We start from the raw sequence: 17,611 nt of genomic DNA, 5'->3' as shown, positions 1-17,611 counted from the left end.
CAAAGATAAACTTTTCTGCATCCTGTGAAAGCTGTCCACGGTGGAAGCCGCCACACATCGAACCGTTTCCCGCCGTATATCCTCGGCGCTCTTTAATCATTCATGCGAACGCGTTGGGCAGCACCAGACTGCACCAAGACACAATCACACCTGCAACAGCTGGATACTCATCAAGATGTGCCTGATACTGTTAGGACTCCCACTGAGGTTTCACATTACCATCACCTTGCTTCTACTCTAGATTATGATAAAGAAGCTTTTCGCCATATCGCCATAATTAAAATTATACAACGTAGATGAAAACTAGAGCTTCGATTGTTGCTGTGGTGCATAAATCTGGTAAAAGAACACGTGTACTCCACAGATTTAAACAGATCTGTTCATGGACTGCAGCTCTGGTTTGCATCGTGCCCTCAGCACACATTTGAAGCTTTTTTACATAACGGCCTCTGGTGTTCTGTCTCCCACACTGTTGCCTGGTACAGTACAGCAGATCTTTATGCGATAATGAGACAGATTTCCTCCAGAAGCAGCCAATTAGACCTCCATTCTTCATTTAAAGATGCCTAACTGAGGAAATAAGCTTGATTGTTGTCACAACGTGTTCAAACCCAGGAGGAGAATCAACAGCTTCCTGTTCAACTCCAACACTGGGTTATTAGTTTTTATCAGAGTCTGTCCTTGTGGGTCTTCATCAACCTGCATTTAGCTGTGTGCTGTGTAACCGGGGACAGACAGACTCTGTAGGACGATGTCAGCCTGCTCTTCGTCTTGTTTCATTTCTTTCCCTTCTCTTTGTCCCCGCCTTATTTGCTATACAGTTTTACCCTCTAATAAACATATTCAGCAACAGTAACACTAACCTTTTCGCCTCTCAGCAGTGTACAGCAGAATATGAATGCATTACCAACACGCCTCAAGACAAATGAACCAAAGCCGGCACCAACTGAAGACAGGATTTCTGTTTGTAACTTTTTCCACCTCAGATCTCTCTAAGATGAACAAGATGCTGTAACCTTTATATATTTCAGCAACACACACCGAAGCACAGCATCCGCCTCTGTGGGAGAGCAAACGCACACACACACACACACACACACACACACACACACACACAGGTGTGGAGAAAGTAGACACCTCTCCCAACACAACCTTGCACCGCACAGTCGCCAGTCACACCTCTGAGCATAGTGACAAATGAGCAGCTCTGAAAATGTGGACAGATCAGGCTCACACACGCACACACTCAATCACACACACGCACGCACACACACGCACACGCACGCACTCAATCACACACACACACACACAGCTGGAAGCAAACACACAAGCGCATCAACGTTATTCCCAAATGCAGAGGGAATCACCCACATGTACCCGACACACATGGTGCAGAGGCAGCGCAGGTGGCTGCCACACTGTTTTCTACACTCCTTATGTGTGTGTGTGTGTGTGTGTGTGTGTGTGTGTCAGCAGATTGTAAGTCAAGGACAACACATTTGGCGGCGAAGGAACAGGTACGCTTCATTCTTCCAAGCAATGCACACACACACACACACATAAGATAATGCACACACTGAAACCACATTCCCTCAACAAAAGCATCTTTAAGTTGAAGACAGACGGATGAGACAGAAAAGTAGATGAAGGAGGGGAAAGGAACGAGGGATGACATGCAAGTCAGAGAGGAGAGGAGGAGGTGAATTTTAGAGGAGAAACTGAACGAGACAGAAAACAAAGCTGATGACGAGAGGAGAGAACGGGACAGGTCTCTGCTTCACAGACAGCACATGAAAAAAAAGCAGAGAGACGGGAGAAGAGGGGATGAGAGCAAGAGGAGGAGGAGGAGGAGGAGGGAGATGACGGAAAGATGGAGGAGCCAGAGTGAGAGGACCGGGGTGTTTTATTTATTTATTTTTCCTTCTACTTACAGAATCTCCAGATCGCGCAGCGCTCGGAAAGCTCCATCTTCAATGCAGCTGATGTGGTTGCTGTCCAGTTGCCTGCACCGAGCACACAAACACACACACACAAACAGACAAACACACACACACACACACACACACACAGATGAGAGAGAGAGAGAGAGAGTCAGGCGTAAGTATGCGAGGTCCGCTCAGCTGGGGGAGGGACTAACAAAAGACAGGTTCCGTGAATGAGTGTGAGGGTGTGTGTGTGTGTGTGTGTGTGTGTGTGTGAGGTGATACCCCAGTAAGTGGGTTTTTAAGGTAGCAAAAAAAAACAGCGTTAACTCCCACACACACACCTCACTCACTACCACACACACACACACACACTCACACACTCTAGGGATACCCAGGTCCAGACGGCAGCACACCAGCTAAGGTTAAGTCTCTCACCTCGGCGCTGATATGGCCAGCCCTGAGGAGAGGAGGAGAGGAAAAGGAGAGTGCGAGAGAGGAGACCGGCGTGCTGAAGTGGCCTGCCTGGCGTCAGCCTATCACCTCCCTCCCCTGCTGCATGCCCGGCGCACACTGGCCACCGGGAGAGAGAGGGACGAGAGAGGTAGACTCAGTGAAGAAGAGAGCGAGCGAGCCGTAGCTACTAAAGCCCACCCTGCTTGTCTGTTCTGTAAATATTAATTGCATTTTCTCCTCTTCCACCCCTCCTCTCCCATCCTCCTCCTCCTCCTCCTCTCTCCCCTCCTCCCGATGTCCTCTTTTATTCTTTTTTCCCCCCTCTCTCTGTAGTGAAAGAGGGAGTAATTTCATTACATTAGGCCAGCCAATCCATTAAGGGCCTTTTACCGGCTCTGTCACTGAAACAATTTCATTAAAAGGAAAGCCTCCGTAAATCAACCTACAGTCACGACTCTGCCTCTCTTTCCCGTTCTCCTTCCTCCTCCTCTACCTCCCTGCTCTCCTTCTTTCTCCCTCCCTCCCTCCCTCCTTCTTCTCCTCCCTGGCTTGCTCGACGCCTCCTTCACCGGACTCCCAAATGCACCCTGTACCCCGCCGTCATCTATCGTTTGCTTTTACTTTAATTTGCTCGGCTCTAGGTATTCAACCCTCCCCTCCATCCACCGCCACCAAGCATCCCTCCATCCATGAACCCAACAACCCCGGAAACCTCCACTCCCTCCCTCCATCCCTCCCTCCCTCCTATTAACCCATCCCTCTGTCTCTCCTCCCCCTCTCTCCTCCTTCTTCTTCTTCTTCTGCAGAGGAGCAGATGAATGGATTGGAGATGGAAAGATACAAAGAGCAGACATTCAGAAGTATCTTTTTGAAAAAAAAAAACTTAACCAGGAAGGATGACACACACACACACACACACACACAGATTCACTCAAACACACACTTACAGAAACACACACACACAGCATGGCTAGTTACTGTCTGCTCTCCAGACACTAGAAATAAAAGCATATCACTCCACCCTAATCTTCTCCTTCTTGTCCCCTTCCCCATCTAATTTCTCCTCCACTCGATCCCACCATCCCTAATCCCTTTTTTTTCCTTTGACTTTTGTCTTTTTTCTCCCACCGTTACCGAGCATCCATCTACTCCATTTTTCATGTTCTCTCCCTCTCTCCATTCATAATCCATTTCTTCCCTCTCCCTCTCGTGCCCTCTCGCCTCCCCTCGTCTCTGATTCCCCTTCACCTTTTTCTCTCCAATCCATTGCTAATCCATTTCTTCGCCCCTGTTTTCTTTTATCAACCTTTTAAATTTTTCTTATCTACATAGCCGCGGCGTCCGCTCGCCTCACCGCCGCTGCACCTGTTATATCAGTCATGTCAGCTTTTAACCCAGAGGAAGGTGGTTCCCAAAACAGGTGCCGGATTGCCTCTGCCTGGACGGTGGAAATTACATCAGGGCTTTGGGAGCATTCGTATTCTTCGGCTTGTTTTTATATGTGCATGTTTGTGTCGGTGTGTGAGACAAATATGAGGGATAAGTCCTCAGAGTGACTGAAAAACATATTTACTATAGGACGCCACAAGTGCACCTCAGCATGGAGCTGTATATCAAACTCCTCTCACAGTTATCTAATCACAGAAAAAGCACAAGACCTCATGAACAAACCAAATGATATTTCCATACAGACAAAACTTGGAAAAGCTTCTATACGGAGCTAAATTACTGAAGTTGTCTTTGTTTTATCCCTAAACTCTTATTTTGAAACATGCTGAAGGCAACACCGATGTGCACCAGAGGGCCACCGTCAGCGCAGGCACATTTTTCATCTATTTCTACCTGACCAACCGCTGGTGGTTAACAGTTGGCACGAGTTCAGTTTGGACACGAGACAGTAAATACCAAACAACTCACCGTGCCCACACAGGCCAGGTTTGGCTTGCAACTTAATTATTTCCAGCCCTCCGAAGGCTTGCAGAGACTGATGAGATGTTTTGATCTGCTTTGATGCAATGCAATTATATTTTAGAGGTGATTTAGAGATAATTTGTTTACATCCTTGATATGATTAATTGGGCACGATTGGTAAAGATTGCTAGGATCATCAATGTGGAGCAATAACAAGTGTTGTGTTTGATATGAAAGAATAGTCCTTCTTCTTTTCTGGCTACTTGTTGGAAGAAGAGAAGCTGTGAGTGTAAGCATCTGTTAAATGACTGGACTCTAAAGTGCAGTGAGTCTGGGGATCATACCAACATATGGTTGTGCCATGTTTGTGTTTTATGTAATTAAAAGGCATGTTTTTTTTGTTTTTTTTGGAACGCACACTGGCACCCAGCCCGATAAACCATATGGAGACACATGGCTCTGCCAAAAATTGACTGTAGTTATTAAAACCGATATATTTTCAGTGCTGCTCTTTTTGTAAGACAGAATATGAAGTGTAGGGTTAAAGTTAATCTAGAGAACAAACACATCTGTCAAGGTTTATCTCATCCAAAACTCAAGAGATTATCGTCACAGTGTACATTCAAGCTTCAGAAAGTAAGGGTGTGGAGGTCACGGTGGAGTATAACTCTGAAAACCCACGACGCAACTTCAAACCCCGTTTCAGAAGCCAGACTTTGTTTACTTGCTCAGATCTGGTAATTTCCAGATAAATATGCTATGTAGTTTTACTTTTGCCTGTTGCACGGGGTGTTTTATTTTGAAAATCCACCGGCCTCCTGTCAGCTCGTGGTGTCTGTCAGAAATAGAACAGCCGTGTTCAACGCAGAACCGAGAGGAGGCCCGCTTCTGGGACGCTTCTGAACCGGACCATGGAGGAACCGGTGTGATTTAAATCATTGGCTAGAGTGTCCATGCATGGTGGATTTTGGGGGTTAGTGTCCCATGCACTGCAGTTATTGTTCATTTTTCTTTAACCTTAACAATGCATTAATGAGGGAGAATCTCAAAACTGAAAACATTTGCCACTGAACATAATCTGGGCTTTAGCAGAGCCATCCCGTAGGAATATTCTTGTTTGCAGATTGTATTAGGCGGCAAGATGTGGGACAGTCCACAAAGAAACAACAGCATTGGTGCAATCAGTGCTGAATTCTGTTCACGTTTCCCTGACCTCCTGTAGCTGATAAAATAATGACTCTATGTAGCGTGCTGTTGTTTTAGCCTGAAGGAAGAGGTTGTAGTCTGGTTACTGTCTGACTTTGACAAGAGACACTGAGGTTTGCATCCTGTCTTCCAGCAACAACCAGTTAGTGTCTTAACTCTGAGCCTGACCAAACCTTGACTGTAGAAGTTTGTTTTATAACGGTTGTTTGACACTCATGAAGACGTCTCAATGTGATGACGGGGGATTCCCACCTCTTTAAAGAGCTGACAAGCACCACAAGACGTGAAATGATGAAACGTCTTCGACTGTACGCAGCTCTACAGGATTGTGTTTTGATAATTCTGAGAACATTTTATCATCGTGCTCCGGAAACCTCACGTCAGTAATTTCCCCGTCCGAGTGAGGATAACTAGTGGATTCACATTGGCGACCATGTACTTCATCTTCCATCCTCATCCACAGAAAACGATTCCATCATCTGTGATATGATTGGATTCCTCTGACAGCTTTGTTCACCAAGCACCCTGATTAGCAATGACATGATTGGTATCAATCTGGGATGAGGGTGTACTTTGTGTGCTTGTGCAAGTGTGTGTATTCGTACTATCGTGTTGCATTCATAAACCTTCTGTGTGTGTGTGTGTGTGTGTGTGTGTTTATGTGCTCAGATCAGCGATGTTTGTTACAGGGGATAGAACGGGGGTCCAGAATTTAATTTCCTTCCATATAATTAGTTAGTGTGTTTAATCATGTCTATCATAAGGCCTATTGGCAGACTGATTCAATGCTTCCCTCTGCTACCATCTGGAGCAAGGGGACGCACACACAGACACACAGTAACCACTACTGACTGAGTAATTAATGAAAGGACAGAGGAGGAGAAGGAGGACCCGCTAACTGGGTTTCCATCCAACGCATGTCAACAAATAATGATTCATCAATTTGGAAATCAATATAAACAGAAAGATTTTAGACTGAAAAAAACTGTTTTTCATTTGTGGGACCCCAAACAGTTTTGTTCATAAAGAAATGACACAATGAACATTGATGGAGACACATTGAATGAATATATAATGAATGAATAGATAGCGATGATTTGGAATACAACCCTACTTCAAAACATCACGCCGTGTTAATTAATTACAACAGAAATAACAACTTTCCGTAAGTTGCAAACCTCTTTGAGATTTCTGCTCAACACAGATGACAGAAGCAAATCTACGTCAACACTTACAAGAAAACTAATTTCAATCAACAAAAGTCTGCATTATTGGCAGGATGACATGATTCATCTGTGACTTTACATTTTATAAAGTTACACCGCTGAGGTTTGTTTAGGTTTAGGCCAATGAATTTTAATACGGGCGCTCATGGAGAGTGACTCACTTTTGCAGCCTGTCTCAAGCAGCTGCTGGATGTATTGGGTTTTTAGTACTTCCACATTGGCTTCATTTCCCAGCCACGGAGGTTGCCGCTTGGTTTAGGCGCAAAAATTGAGTTGAGTCTTGGGAAAGATCACGGTTTGGATTGGAATTCGGTCACGGCTGGGGAATGATCGGGCCAACGTTGACTGCCGGTTTAAAACAGGAAACAAACAGCAGTCTTCCTTCCCTTTCCTACATCACAGCTAAAGGTCTGTTTTGTCAACAGAAACACGTCACAGATGTTCTTCTTAAGCGAATATATGTCCATCACAGCTGCACATCGGCATGAACTTTGATTCTGTTATACCACTGTCATCTCCACTTTCTGACATTTTTTGTCTAGTGAACCTGTCCCTTTGTCTTTTGTTGTTACCACTTGCACGATTGCACATTTAGACAGAAAGATGCCAACAAAGATGAGTAACGCTCAGATGAGGAAAAAAAAAACACTTGAGTGAATGGGATGAAGAGAAAAACAGAGACTGAGAAAAAAAAGAAAATGACAAAGGGAAAATGAACAACAGAGGAAGAAAGGAGTCAGCAGAAGTGTTGAAAAGATTCAAAGAAAAGGTACAGGGGAGTGAATAATGGGAATAAATAGAACGAAGGCAAATAGGAGACATGCAGCAAGACATTGGGTAAAATGAGAGGGTGCAGAAATGAAAGATATTAAAAAGAAATTGTGGTTCGCTCGAGAGAGAAAAGCAAAGGCCAAAAGAGCATTAGAGGTGACGGCGGTTGGAGATTGGAAAGCCCCAAAAAAGTAGAAACTCACAGAGGGAAAGGAAAAGCAAAAGACTGGAGAAGACAGGAGGGGTGAAAGATAAAAGGTAGTGGATTAACCGGTGGGAACGTGTGGAGAATGAAGGGTTGATTAGAGAACTCATCTTCTATTTCTCTATCACTCGATGTTCTTTAAATCTTTCCTCATCCCTCAATCCCTGCCTCTTCTGCTTCATTCTGACGCAAACATATGTGAGACAATCGATGGTGGTTTGCGGCGTCCAAGACCAAATGTTGGGACAACCTGCTGTACCGCTGATGAAGGATTAATACAGGGTCTGCGATGGCTGCCAATGCATGCATCGAGCAGTAATTACTGATTTGTAGAATACAAGGTAAGCCATGACTTGCAAATGATGCTTTTAGTAATATTCAAGGGTACAGCATGCCATGTTTTTCACATAATTATATCCACATGAATTGGCTTTGACTGAGATTGGTTCATGTTATTAAGGGCACCAAATGGCTTTGAATCCCTGCTCTTTATTTATTTTGCATATTGAATTGGACAAGCTTACATTTCCTCAAAGTGGATGAATAATTTTTAGAACTTTGTTGAAAAGTGAAAATAGATGAATTTGTCTAAAATGTTAAAGTCCGAGTTACTGTCGGGGGGGGAAACATGCAGAAAGAAGTGTGTCTGTCTCTGGCTGAAACTATCCACCGCACTGAATGTGAGCTTAAGTTAATTTCACATCAAAAACCGAAACACAAATCCTATCACTGTGATGAAAAATGCAACTGTTAGGGGAACGCTGTCGAGCTAAATATGCTACAATTCAGACAGAGCTATTGACATTTTCTCCCTGCTGTCTCGCTTGGTCACGACCTTTAATGAATTAGCCATATCCTGCCATTTAAAAGAAAGCACGGGGGGGGTGGTGGTGTAGTGAAAAGAATGATGGGAATCTGAGTAAACAATTTCCAGAAGCTGGCTACCGTGTCTTCTGTATTCTCCCCCATTATTCCTCACATATTGGTGCAAGGCACGGTAAGCTTGGACGCACAATGAATGTGTGCGTGTCACCTTCATTTACAGATGTTTAATCTAAACACGCCTGGCTCTGTGGTAAACATAAAAACATCTGCAATGAGAGAGACACACACACACACACACACACACAACGGTGCAGGTCAGAAACTTGCACGAGTGTGTGTGAATGCGAATGCAGCCCGACACAACGTTCTCACCTCTCTCTAAGGCGCTGTAGTCATAATTCAAACAAACGGCCATCCTGCACTGCATTGTGGGTAGGGAAGCGTGAAGCGTGGAGGCGTTTTACGAGGGAGAAAAGAAAGGAGAATATGACAGGAAGGAGAAAGGTAAAGAGGTAAAGCCACGGGGACGGTTCTTTTTTTTTTGTTCTTACACTCGTGTACTGTATGGATGTATTGTTTGAAGAAATTATATATTACGTTCTTCCGAAGCAGCTGCAGGTACTACGAGTGTGTGTATATGTCGTGGACCTGGTGCGGAAAATGAATTTTATCACAATAAAAAAGTGAGCGAGGAGGTAGGCAGATGGAAAACAAGGCTCAATATGAGGACGTGATGGCTGCAGAAGATAAAGAACGTGTCCGTGTAGGCACTGAGGTGTAGTGTGAGGGCATATGAAACAGCTGCACTTTATCTGATGCGTCCATGCTTCTCTGTAATCCAGCCACAGCTATATGCCTCCCAGCATGAATAACTCACATATGTTGTGATTTAAGCGTGACCGCGACTGTACACATAACAGTATCTGTGGTCGATTACATTTATCTCTGCTTCTCCGTCTCTGTTCACTGGAAGCAGAAAGCATTTCAGTAGCTACCTACTGAATATTTTACTACAGCCTTTATATCCTGTAGGTCTTAAGGAAATAGGTTTAAATATCTGAGAGAATCCGGTCGTGTTATGATGTATCAAAGATGTCTGATGTTAACATCTGGTCTGGGAGTGAGTTGTTTGCCTAAGCGAAGGAGCTCAAGTATCTCGGGGGTTTTGTTCATGAGCGATGGGAAAATGGAGCATGAGATGGACCAGTGGGTTGGTACAGTGTCTGCAGTACTGTGAACGTTCTACCGGACCGTTGTGGGGAAGAGGGATCTTGATTTTCCAGTTCGTCTACGTTCCAACCCTCACCTATTGTCACAAGCTTTTGGTAGTGACCGGAAGAACGAGAGTGCGGATACAAGTGGCCGAAATGAGCTTCCTCCACCGGGTAGCCAGGCTGAACCGTAGAGACAGGGCGAGGAGCTTGGACATCTGGACGGAGCTCGGCTGAAGTGGTTCGGGCATGGGATGAGGATGCCCTGTGGGCACCTTTCTCTGGAGTTGTTCTGTCTGACTGGACCCAGAACCCACTGGAAGGACTACATAGCCTATCTAGCTTGGGAACGCCTTGGGGTCCCCCAGGAGGAACAGGAAAGTGCTGCTGGGGAGAAGGACGTCTGGAGCACCCTGCTGAACCTGATGCCCGTCCGCGACCCTGGATGAGCAGAAGAAAGTGGACGGATGGATAGGTTTCCTCCGAGAAAACCTACTATGCATCAGAATGGGACATGATCCAAATAATACAGTTCGAACCTATATCCTATGGTGTGTTGGCAGATGGCTCTCTGTGCTGAAAGCTCAGTGAAGGAGAGGGATGTGTCATTTTCAGTATTACCACCTGTAGAGGCGACGGCCGTTTAAATGCGTACAACTAATTGTTGTAATTTTATGTTGTTATGTTCTCAAACCAGATTGCCTTGAATTGCACCCCGAGGCATGAATACATTTTGAATTGAGTCGAGTTGAGTTGTGACACCAATTTAAACGAGGTCTTTGCAAAACAATGTTGTGGGTTGTTTGATTTTTTTTTTCTTACTTCAATGAATTCACCAACGTCCTTGAAAAAATAAATAAAAATTATATCGTTGAACATTCTGCACATGGCCAATTAAACTGTAGCTTATATCGTTGAACATTCTGCACATGGCCAATTAAACTGTAGCTTACTAGGTTTGAACAAAGCAGACGCACATTATGTTCAATTAATTGTTTTACATCATTAGGATGCGGCTTGTTAGCCGGGGTGCTACCTGGTTGCTCTGCGGGGCGGTCACAGTGTCAACACAGGCCGAGCAGGATGAAGGAAAACTCAACGGCTAACCGATGTGAGGTTTGCATCCCTGAACATCCAGTAACTGGTAACTTCACACAGGAGGCACGTTCCCAATAAGATGGTGATAATTGATTGATGATTGATTGTTGACCGTTGTCGAATCCTGGAAGGAACCGTTCAAGAACCAGAGCTTCTCCTGATCCGCACTTGTCTTCCGAATATTCTGTTTGTTTGTTGTTTCTGACACCAAACATATTTTAAATGACATTCCAGTGATTTCAATTTTAAAGTTTGTAATATTTTGATAGTTTATTTCATTTTAAAAACAAAATTTCAGAGATTCCTCCAAGTACCCGAGAAGAAGGTTCTTGTGAAGATTGCACAAGCTTTTTTTTGTGGACCAAAAAGTCGGTGGAAGAATCATTTAAATATTCAACTTCAGTGTGCTGGCAACACAACATGCTGATATGTATTCTTCTTTTAGTGTTACGGTGAAGGTGGTGGTGCAGCTGTCTGAGGACGGAGAGCTCGATGCCGTTCAGGAGCTACTTTTGTACCTCTCCTAATTTTCGATTTGGCACTCTGCAGCAGAGGGAACTCACCATCAGTAACCAGGTGATAGAGACTATTTGGAAAAATTGGGGCAATTCTACAGCTTCTTGTTTTTCCCCTGCTGTGTGCTGGAGCAGTAAAGAAAGCAGAGGCACTAGATGCCAAAGAAAGTACGTTGTTGGACATTCACCGGCGTGGTTAACATGATGATTTTCCTGGCGAGGCCAGACAAGACCAGACGAGACATGACCAGACAAGACATGACCAGACAAGATTAGATTACAGAAAATGAGATTAGATAAGATTAGATAGGATACGATAAGCATCCAGAATATGACGTACGGCAGATATAGCCATAAAAAAAAACACGGCATATCACACAGGCACGGTGCTTTCTATCCGTTCCAAGTCTAAATTTACCTTTATCATCTGTAGTTTGACTGACGGGTGGAGTTTAGGGGAATGACAGGACACAGCAGTCAGCACAATGTATAGGAAAGCACGCACGTATGCACACAAACACCTACACACAGATGTATGGCATATACCTGTCTGCTTGGGTTAGCGGGAGCCTACAGTAATCGTATTTGCCAGGTCCTTGGCAGTTTCAGCAAAGCAGTCAATCTGATGGTAGGGTCGAGAGGGTCCGCGAGCATGTGTGTGTGTGTGTGTGTGTGTGTGTGTGTGTGTGTGTGACACAGAGAGAGAGGGAAGTGCAATAAATGGCGTACGATACTATTCTAGCCACTGGGCAGCATGAAAGAGAACAGCCAAGAGAGATAGAGACCCTGCCATCCGAGAGAGACAGAGCGAGAGAGAAACAGACTGAGAGTGGGTGAGGGAGGTAGAAGAGAGAGAGAGAGAGAGAGACATACGAGAAAATCAATGTTGTGTCCACCAGGGACAGAATGTCATGACGGCTTTTTTTACTCTGTGGTATAATGGAGGGTTGGAGCCTTTTACTGCAGGAGTCACCTTGTCTAATGGAGGGAGCGATGGAGGGGGGTGAAAAAGTAAAAGAAAAACAGAGGGAAACTGAGGAAAGAAAGGGAGAGAGCGTTAAGGGAGGGTGCTAGTTGGAAGGAGGGAGGATGAGGAGTAGCAAGGATGGAGTGAGTAATAAAGGGTGGGATGGATGGAGAGCAGGAAAGGAAAGACTGACAGACAGACGGTGGGATGCAAGAAACAAGAGGGAGGAGGAACAACGGGTGGAGGGAGAGTGAAATTGTTCGTGGGAAGGATGGAGGATGAAGATGTGGTGACAGATGAAGGGAGGGAGCAAAAGGTGACGGAGGAGGAGGAGAGGAGAGTGCAAAAGGAAAAAAAATAAAAGTAACGCTGACAGGCAGAGAAACGAGAGAAAGAAAGACGAGAAGAATTAGGAAGAGGTGGAGAGGGAGGAGGAAGGAATGAATGATCCTTATACGCCTGAGTCACTCCTAATTTTGGCAGAAAAAAAAGTCAAATGATTCACTTTGTAGGTCAAAGCAATTTAGTGCAAAACATTTTAACAGGGGGAAGAGACAATTTTACCGTCATGTTTGATTGATATGACTTTATAGCTTTGGCAGAAAGTGAGGAGCCGTGTTAAGAGAGACAGGCTGGTGTTAAAAAGCTACGGGCAAGCGGCGAGCGCCTGAAAGTGGAAAACGTCCAGCGTGCAAAGTCTGGAAACTCAGATTGAATTTCACCAACTGTACATTGGAGCATCTCAGTGGGACAGCCATAGAGGACTGTGGTTACACTGGGCAGCTCCAAGGTGTAAATGTGTGTTCACGTACCAATGACGGGAAATAGCAGAAAGCTCAGCAAACATTCCCCCGGATAGAAACAACTTAAAGACGTTAATACAAACACGCGAGGCGCTTTTAATGCCGTGCTGCAGTTACTCGTTTTCTGGCGCTCAACTTCAAAAAAGGTTTGCGAAATAACTTGGGCGAGTCTAAAGGTGAAAGAGGTAAGGTGGCGCGGAGCGTTTGGTTTGGATTGTGTCCGACGTGAGAAGGGAGAGTGGATTAGATGATCAGAGGCCAACCTGAACTCAAAAGGTCTGGAGCCCAGCCATGTGAACCGACACACACACACACACACACACAGCTGTACAGAGCACAGGCACTTTCAGGTCCATTTAACTTAAGAGTAATAATCTCCTGTGGACTTTGGCGGCCATATTGAACTTACATCACACTTGGGAGCAGAAACTAACCAGAGGAGCACATTTGCCTGTGAATTACCGATCTGTAGCAAGATGCATATTAATCAATTCGCAGATTGCCCAATGAAAAAAGTGCTGGCAACACATAGATCTTAACAATTCAGGGATGCACAGTCCACATTTTAAAGGTGATGCATGCATTTGGCTGAGCGCGCCGATGTACTGGAAATGAATGGGAGTAGTTTTAATTGTCTCCGTGACTGCTCGTTAGCCCGGCTAAGTAGTGTTTTTTTCTAGTGGGGTAAAAACGCTGTGATGACTGTGCCAACCTAAATCTGAGCCCAGAACCTCTATTAAGTTACATGTTGGTAAGGATCGATGAGAGGTTTTCAAAAATATTATGATGAAACTGATCTGAAGTAACTTAATCACAGTTACAAACCATAGACTGTATACGACATGGACGTGGTATCCGTGACGTCACCCACAGGTTTCCGAAAGGAGACCAAGACTGTACCAGGCTGTAAACATGTTTATTCCTGCTGTGAAGTTGGACATTTGAACATGGGGACTTATGGAGACTGACTCACTTCTGGAGCCAGCCTCAAGTGGACGAGAAGAGGAACATTTCTGCATCGGCTTTCATTTCTTGGGACGTCTACCAATCAAATAAATACCAATGAAATTGTAGTTGGGGAAACAATCTCACACGGAGGTTCATTTCTGGAGTTTTTGATCATATCTCCTGATCAGCAACAGATGTCAGATGTTCAAATTTCCGTTTTTGTTTTTAAGCACTTGGCGACTTAAAATCTGAGACTCGCTCTCATTCTCGATTTTGTGGCTGTTCTGGAGCTTTCGTCCATGTTACATGATCTTCATTGGCATGTTGGAATGAAATGGCACTCGTCCAGAGGATGCATACGTCAGACGCAGTCGACCGGATCAAATACGACGCATCTTTACGTCAGCGATTGCAATTGCAATGAATTTACATCGATGTTTGTGAACTTTTTATCTCATTTTATGTCGTCCCACACACGCCATATGTTAAAAAAAACGCTCATCATAATTATTTCTTCACACGACACGAGACAATCTGTACATTAAGATCACAACCCTCCCCTCTGTCGCCCTCTCTCTTCTTCTTTCTATCTCATTTATCCAAAGAATACTGTTCTGTTTTTTCCGTCAGTCCACGGCTCTGGTAGCGAGCAGCATCCAGAAGAATGGGTTATTATCTCTTTGCATCTTGTAGTTATTATGCTCTGCTCCGTTTTTCTATTCCTCTCCTCCGTCGTGTCAGTCATGGCTGATAAAACACCACAGCAAACTTTAATTTACACAGAGAAGATTTGTTTTTTCTGTTTTCTCCAGCTTTATTGTGCCTTACAGTTACAAACCGGTTAAAAGCTTTTCTACTCTGGTCTATTCTATTTTACACTAACTAACCCTATATCGAGCTCTCCTGCATTGAAGACATTGTTTACTCCCAAGAGCCTGTCTAGTAGTTTCCTATGCAGCATCAGGCTGGATTGATCAGCCATTATTGATGAGAAGCATTGATTAGGCAGCATATCGATCACACTATTGGTGATTAGGACGTCATGAATAAATGACAGGGGGTTATCGAGCGCTTTGACGTGAGGACAAAACCTCTCTGGACAGGAAGGTGGGAGGAGGAAGAGGTTGGGGGGGAGACAGCAGAGGAAAAGTGGGAATACAGAAAAGTGGTGAGGAGTGAAGGAGAAGGGAGAAGTGATGAAATGCAAAATGCTAAATAGAGTCAGGAGGTGCTGAGAAGATGGAAATACCAGAGAAATTATGAGGAACTGGAAAATGTATCATTCATATGAGTTATGTTTTGATGCCATAGTTTGGAATAAGATTTCCTCCAATTCTTTGCGGTGAAATCTAAAATATGAACATGGAAGATGCAGATTAAATTCATGCATTATCCTTAACATACAGTTCCCCCCCTTTTTCAGCCTGATAGAGCTTCGATGTGCAGCGTTTAGAGCCAGTGTCTTTAGGGCTGCACCAATATATCGCCTTGCATATATTGCATATATATTATAAATGTACACATTTGATGTGCCTGAAATCTTTGGGATCTCTACTAGAATTTGAAATAAACTGAATCAGAGTCTGAACAGTATGAGTTATTACTAATGGCTAAATTCCAGGTCGGGCACCAATGTAACGGCCGCTCTAATCAATGCTTCAAACCCCGCCGGAACCGCCCCGTCTCTTTTTGTCGGACGCCGCGAGAAGCCCCGCGTCAATCTGCACGAAGCAGCTCGAGCCAGAAGTCAGCCACAGAAACGGCACAAAGAATCTGGTCGATTTTCAAAATAAAACACCCCCCCGTACAAACTTCCCGATCGTAAAAATCAGGCAGAAGGTGAGGTTTGAAGTCCAGGACCAGGACAACATCACATGCTCTGATGTGTTTCGGTGTAACTGGGCCTGGGTTGAAAATGAAACGCTAAATGAAACTGCAGCTGCAATTGGGAAAACATTTTTGGTGTGAGATGAAAATAAAAATTGAGCTCACAGAAAAACAGAGAAGAAGAAATGATGGAGGTGCAGAAAAAAAAAAAACAACAAGACGGGTGAGATGTGCGGAAGAAAGATTGAAGGGTGGACGGGAGTAATCGTGCTTACAGGTTCTTGACACTCGTGATTCCTCTGAAAGCTTTCCTCGGAACCGCCTGGATCTGGTTCTCGCTGAGGTCTCTGGTGAAAAAGAGAGGGAGAAAACATTAGTTGAGGTATTCAAAGCACTCAAAGATATATGGAGTCAAATGATAACAAAACCACAAACATTTGATCCATGCCACACACACACACACACACACAGCCAATTACAGTACAAAGGCAAAGGAGGAGAAAGAGATGAACAGAGAGAGAGAGAGGGGACGGATGATATGACATTTATGATCAGTGGAACAATTTGGTCCAAAGAGCTTCAAAGACAAAAGGAACTACCAGAAATACTGCTGGCATGAGTCCATCCACTGCCTTGAAGTGTGTGTGTGTGTGTGTGTGAGCATATACATGTGATTGATGGAGAAGCATTGGTGGGGAAAGAACGGGGAGAAAAAGTGTGTGTGTGTGCAGGATGTGTGTGTGTGTGTGTTTTGTATGGTTTTAATGTAAGAGGCTCTCCAACGGTGCAGCAGGAAAACACGAAGCGATCACGTCTATTCTGAGAAAACGGACGACACACACTCACACATTTTAATACCGCCATTAACATGTTGCATTTCCTCTTTAACACACACACACACACTTTTTTTCTCCCTCCGTAATGAATACTGATATGAGCCAAATGATTTTTGACATGACACAACGGCTTGGCCTTAACTCCATTAGTGTTGTTTGTTGAGGAGAAGGCCTGGCAGGCAAACCGGGTTCAGAAAGCACAACGCAATTAGAGAGAGAAGAAATATCAGACAAGCTAATCACCCCATATCCCTGCCAGTCAGGCCCGAGCTATATATATATAGTATATGATATATATATATAAGGTAAGATAGTATATAATATATATATATAATATTAGTATAGAAATATAGAGATATATATAATATATATACGATAATATATATATATATATATAATAATACTAATATAATATATATAATAATATTAAAATAGTATATATATATATTATGATAAATATATATATATATTATATAGAGACCACACAGCGCACAAACACATGACCACGCATGTTAGACAGTCAACACATAAAGAGAGACCTCTGGACGGGTTTTTCTGTTTGACCTTCACACATATGAAAATCAGCCAACCTCTCTGTGGAGAAAGGTAATTATGCACCGACCGTATTCAGAACATTTTCCTGTCTCGCAGCTACCAAAACATCGCCTCTCATTGGTCGGTCTTCGCAGACAATCACACACCTACACATGCGTACGTTACTGTACGACGCGCGTTATTCCAGAGCCAATCAACTTTTATTAGGACCGCGAATGTTAATTGGCGAGCCGTGCTCGGAAAACAGAAAACTCATTTCCTCAAACTAACAAGGTTTCATCGTTTTGGACGTTTCCCTTTCAGCCCTGCGTTTTCTGGCTCCTTCCTTT

General features: G+C 44.1%; 1 protein-coding gene across 1 annotated transcript in view; it reads right to left on the bottom strand.

Annotated features, from left to right (window-relative positions):
- slit3 (slit homolog 3 (Drosophila)) overlaps positions 1–17,611 on the bottom strand; it is a 232,266-nt gene that overhangs the window by 87,055 nt on the left and 127,600 nt on the right. Inside the window, exons 6-7 of the mRNA XM_027281844.1 lie at positions 16,167–16,238; positions 1,932–2,003 (exon numbers count right to left, since the gene is read on the bottom strand). Of these exons, the coding sequence (XP_027137645.1) occupies positions 1,932–2,003; positions 16,167–16,238 (144 nt within the window). The remainder of the gene's footprint in view (positions 1–1,931; positions 2,004–16,166; positions 16,239–17,611) is intronic.

The sequence above is a fragment of the Larimichthys crocea genome, chromosome I, assembly GCF_000972845.2.
Source record: "Larimichthys crocea isolate SSNF chromosome I, L_crocea_2.0, whole genome shotgun sequence".
Taxonomy (NCBI): Eukaryota; Metazoa; Chordata; class Actinopteri; family Sciaenidae; genus Larimichthys; species Larimichthys crocea.
The sequence above is the reverse complement of the archived record's forward strand: the minus strand, read 5'-3'. Positions and strand labels throughout refer to the sequence as shown.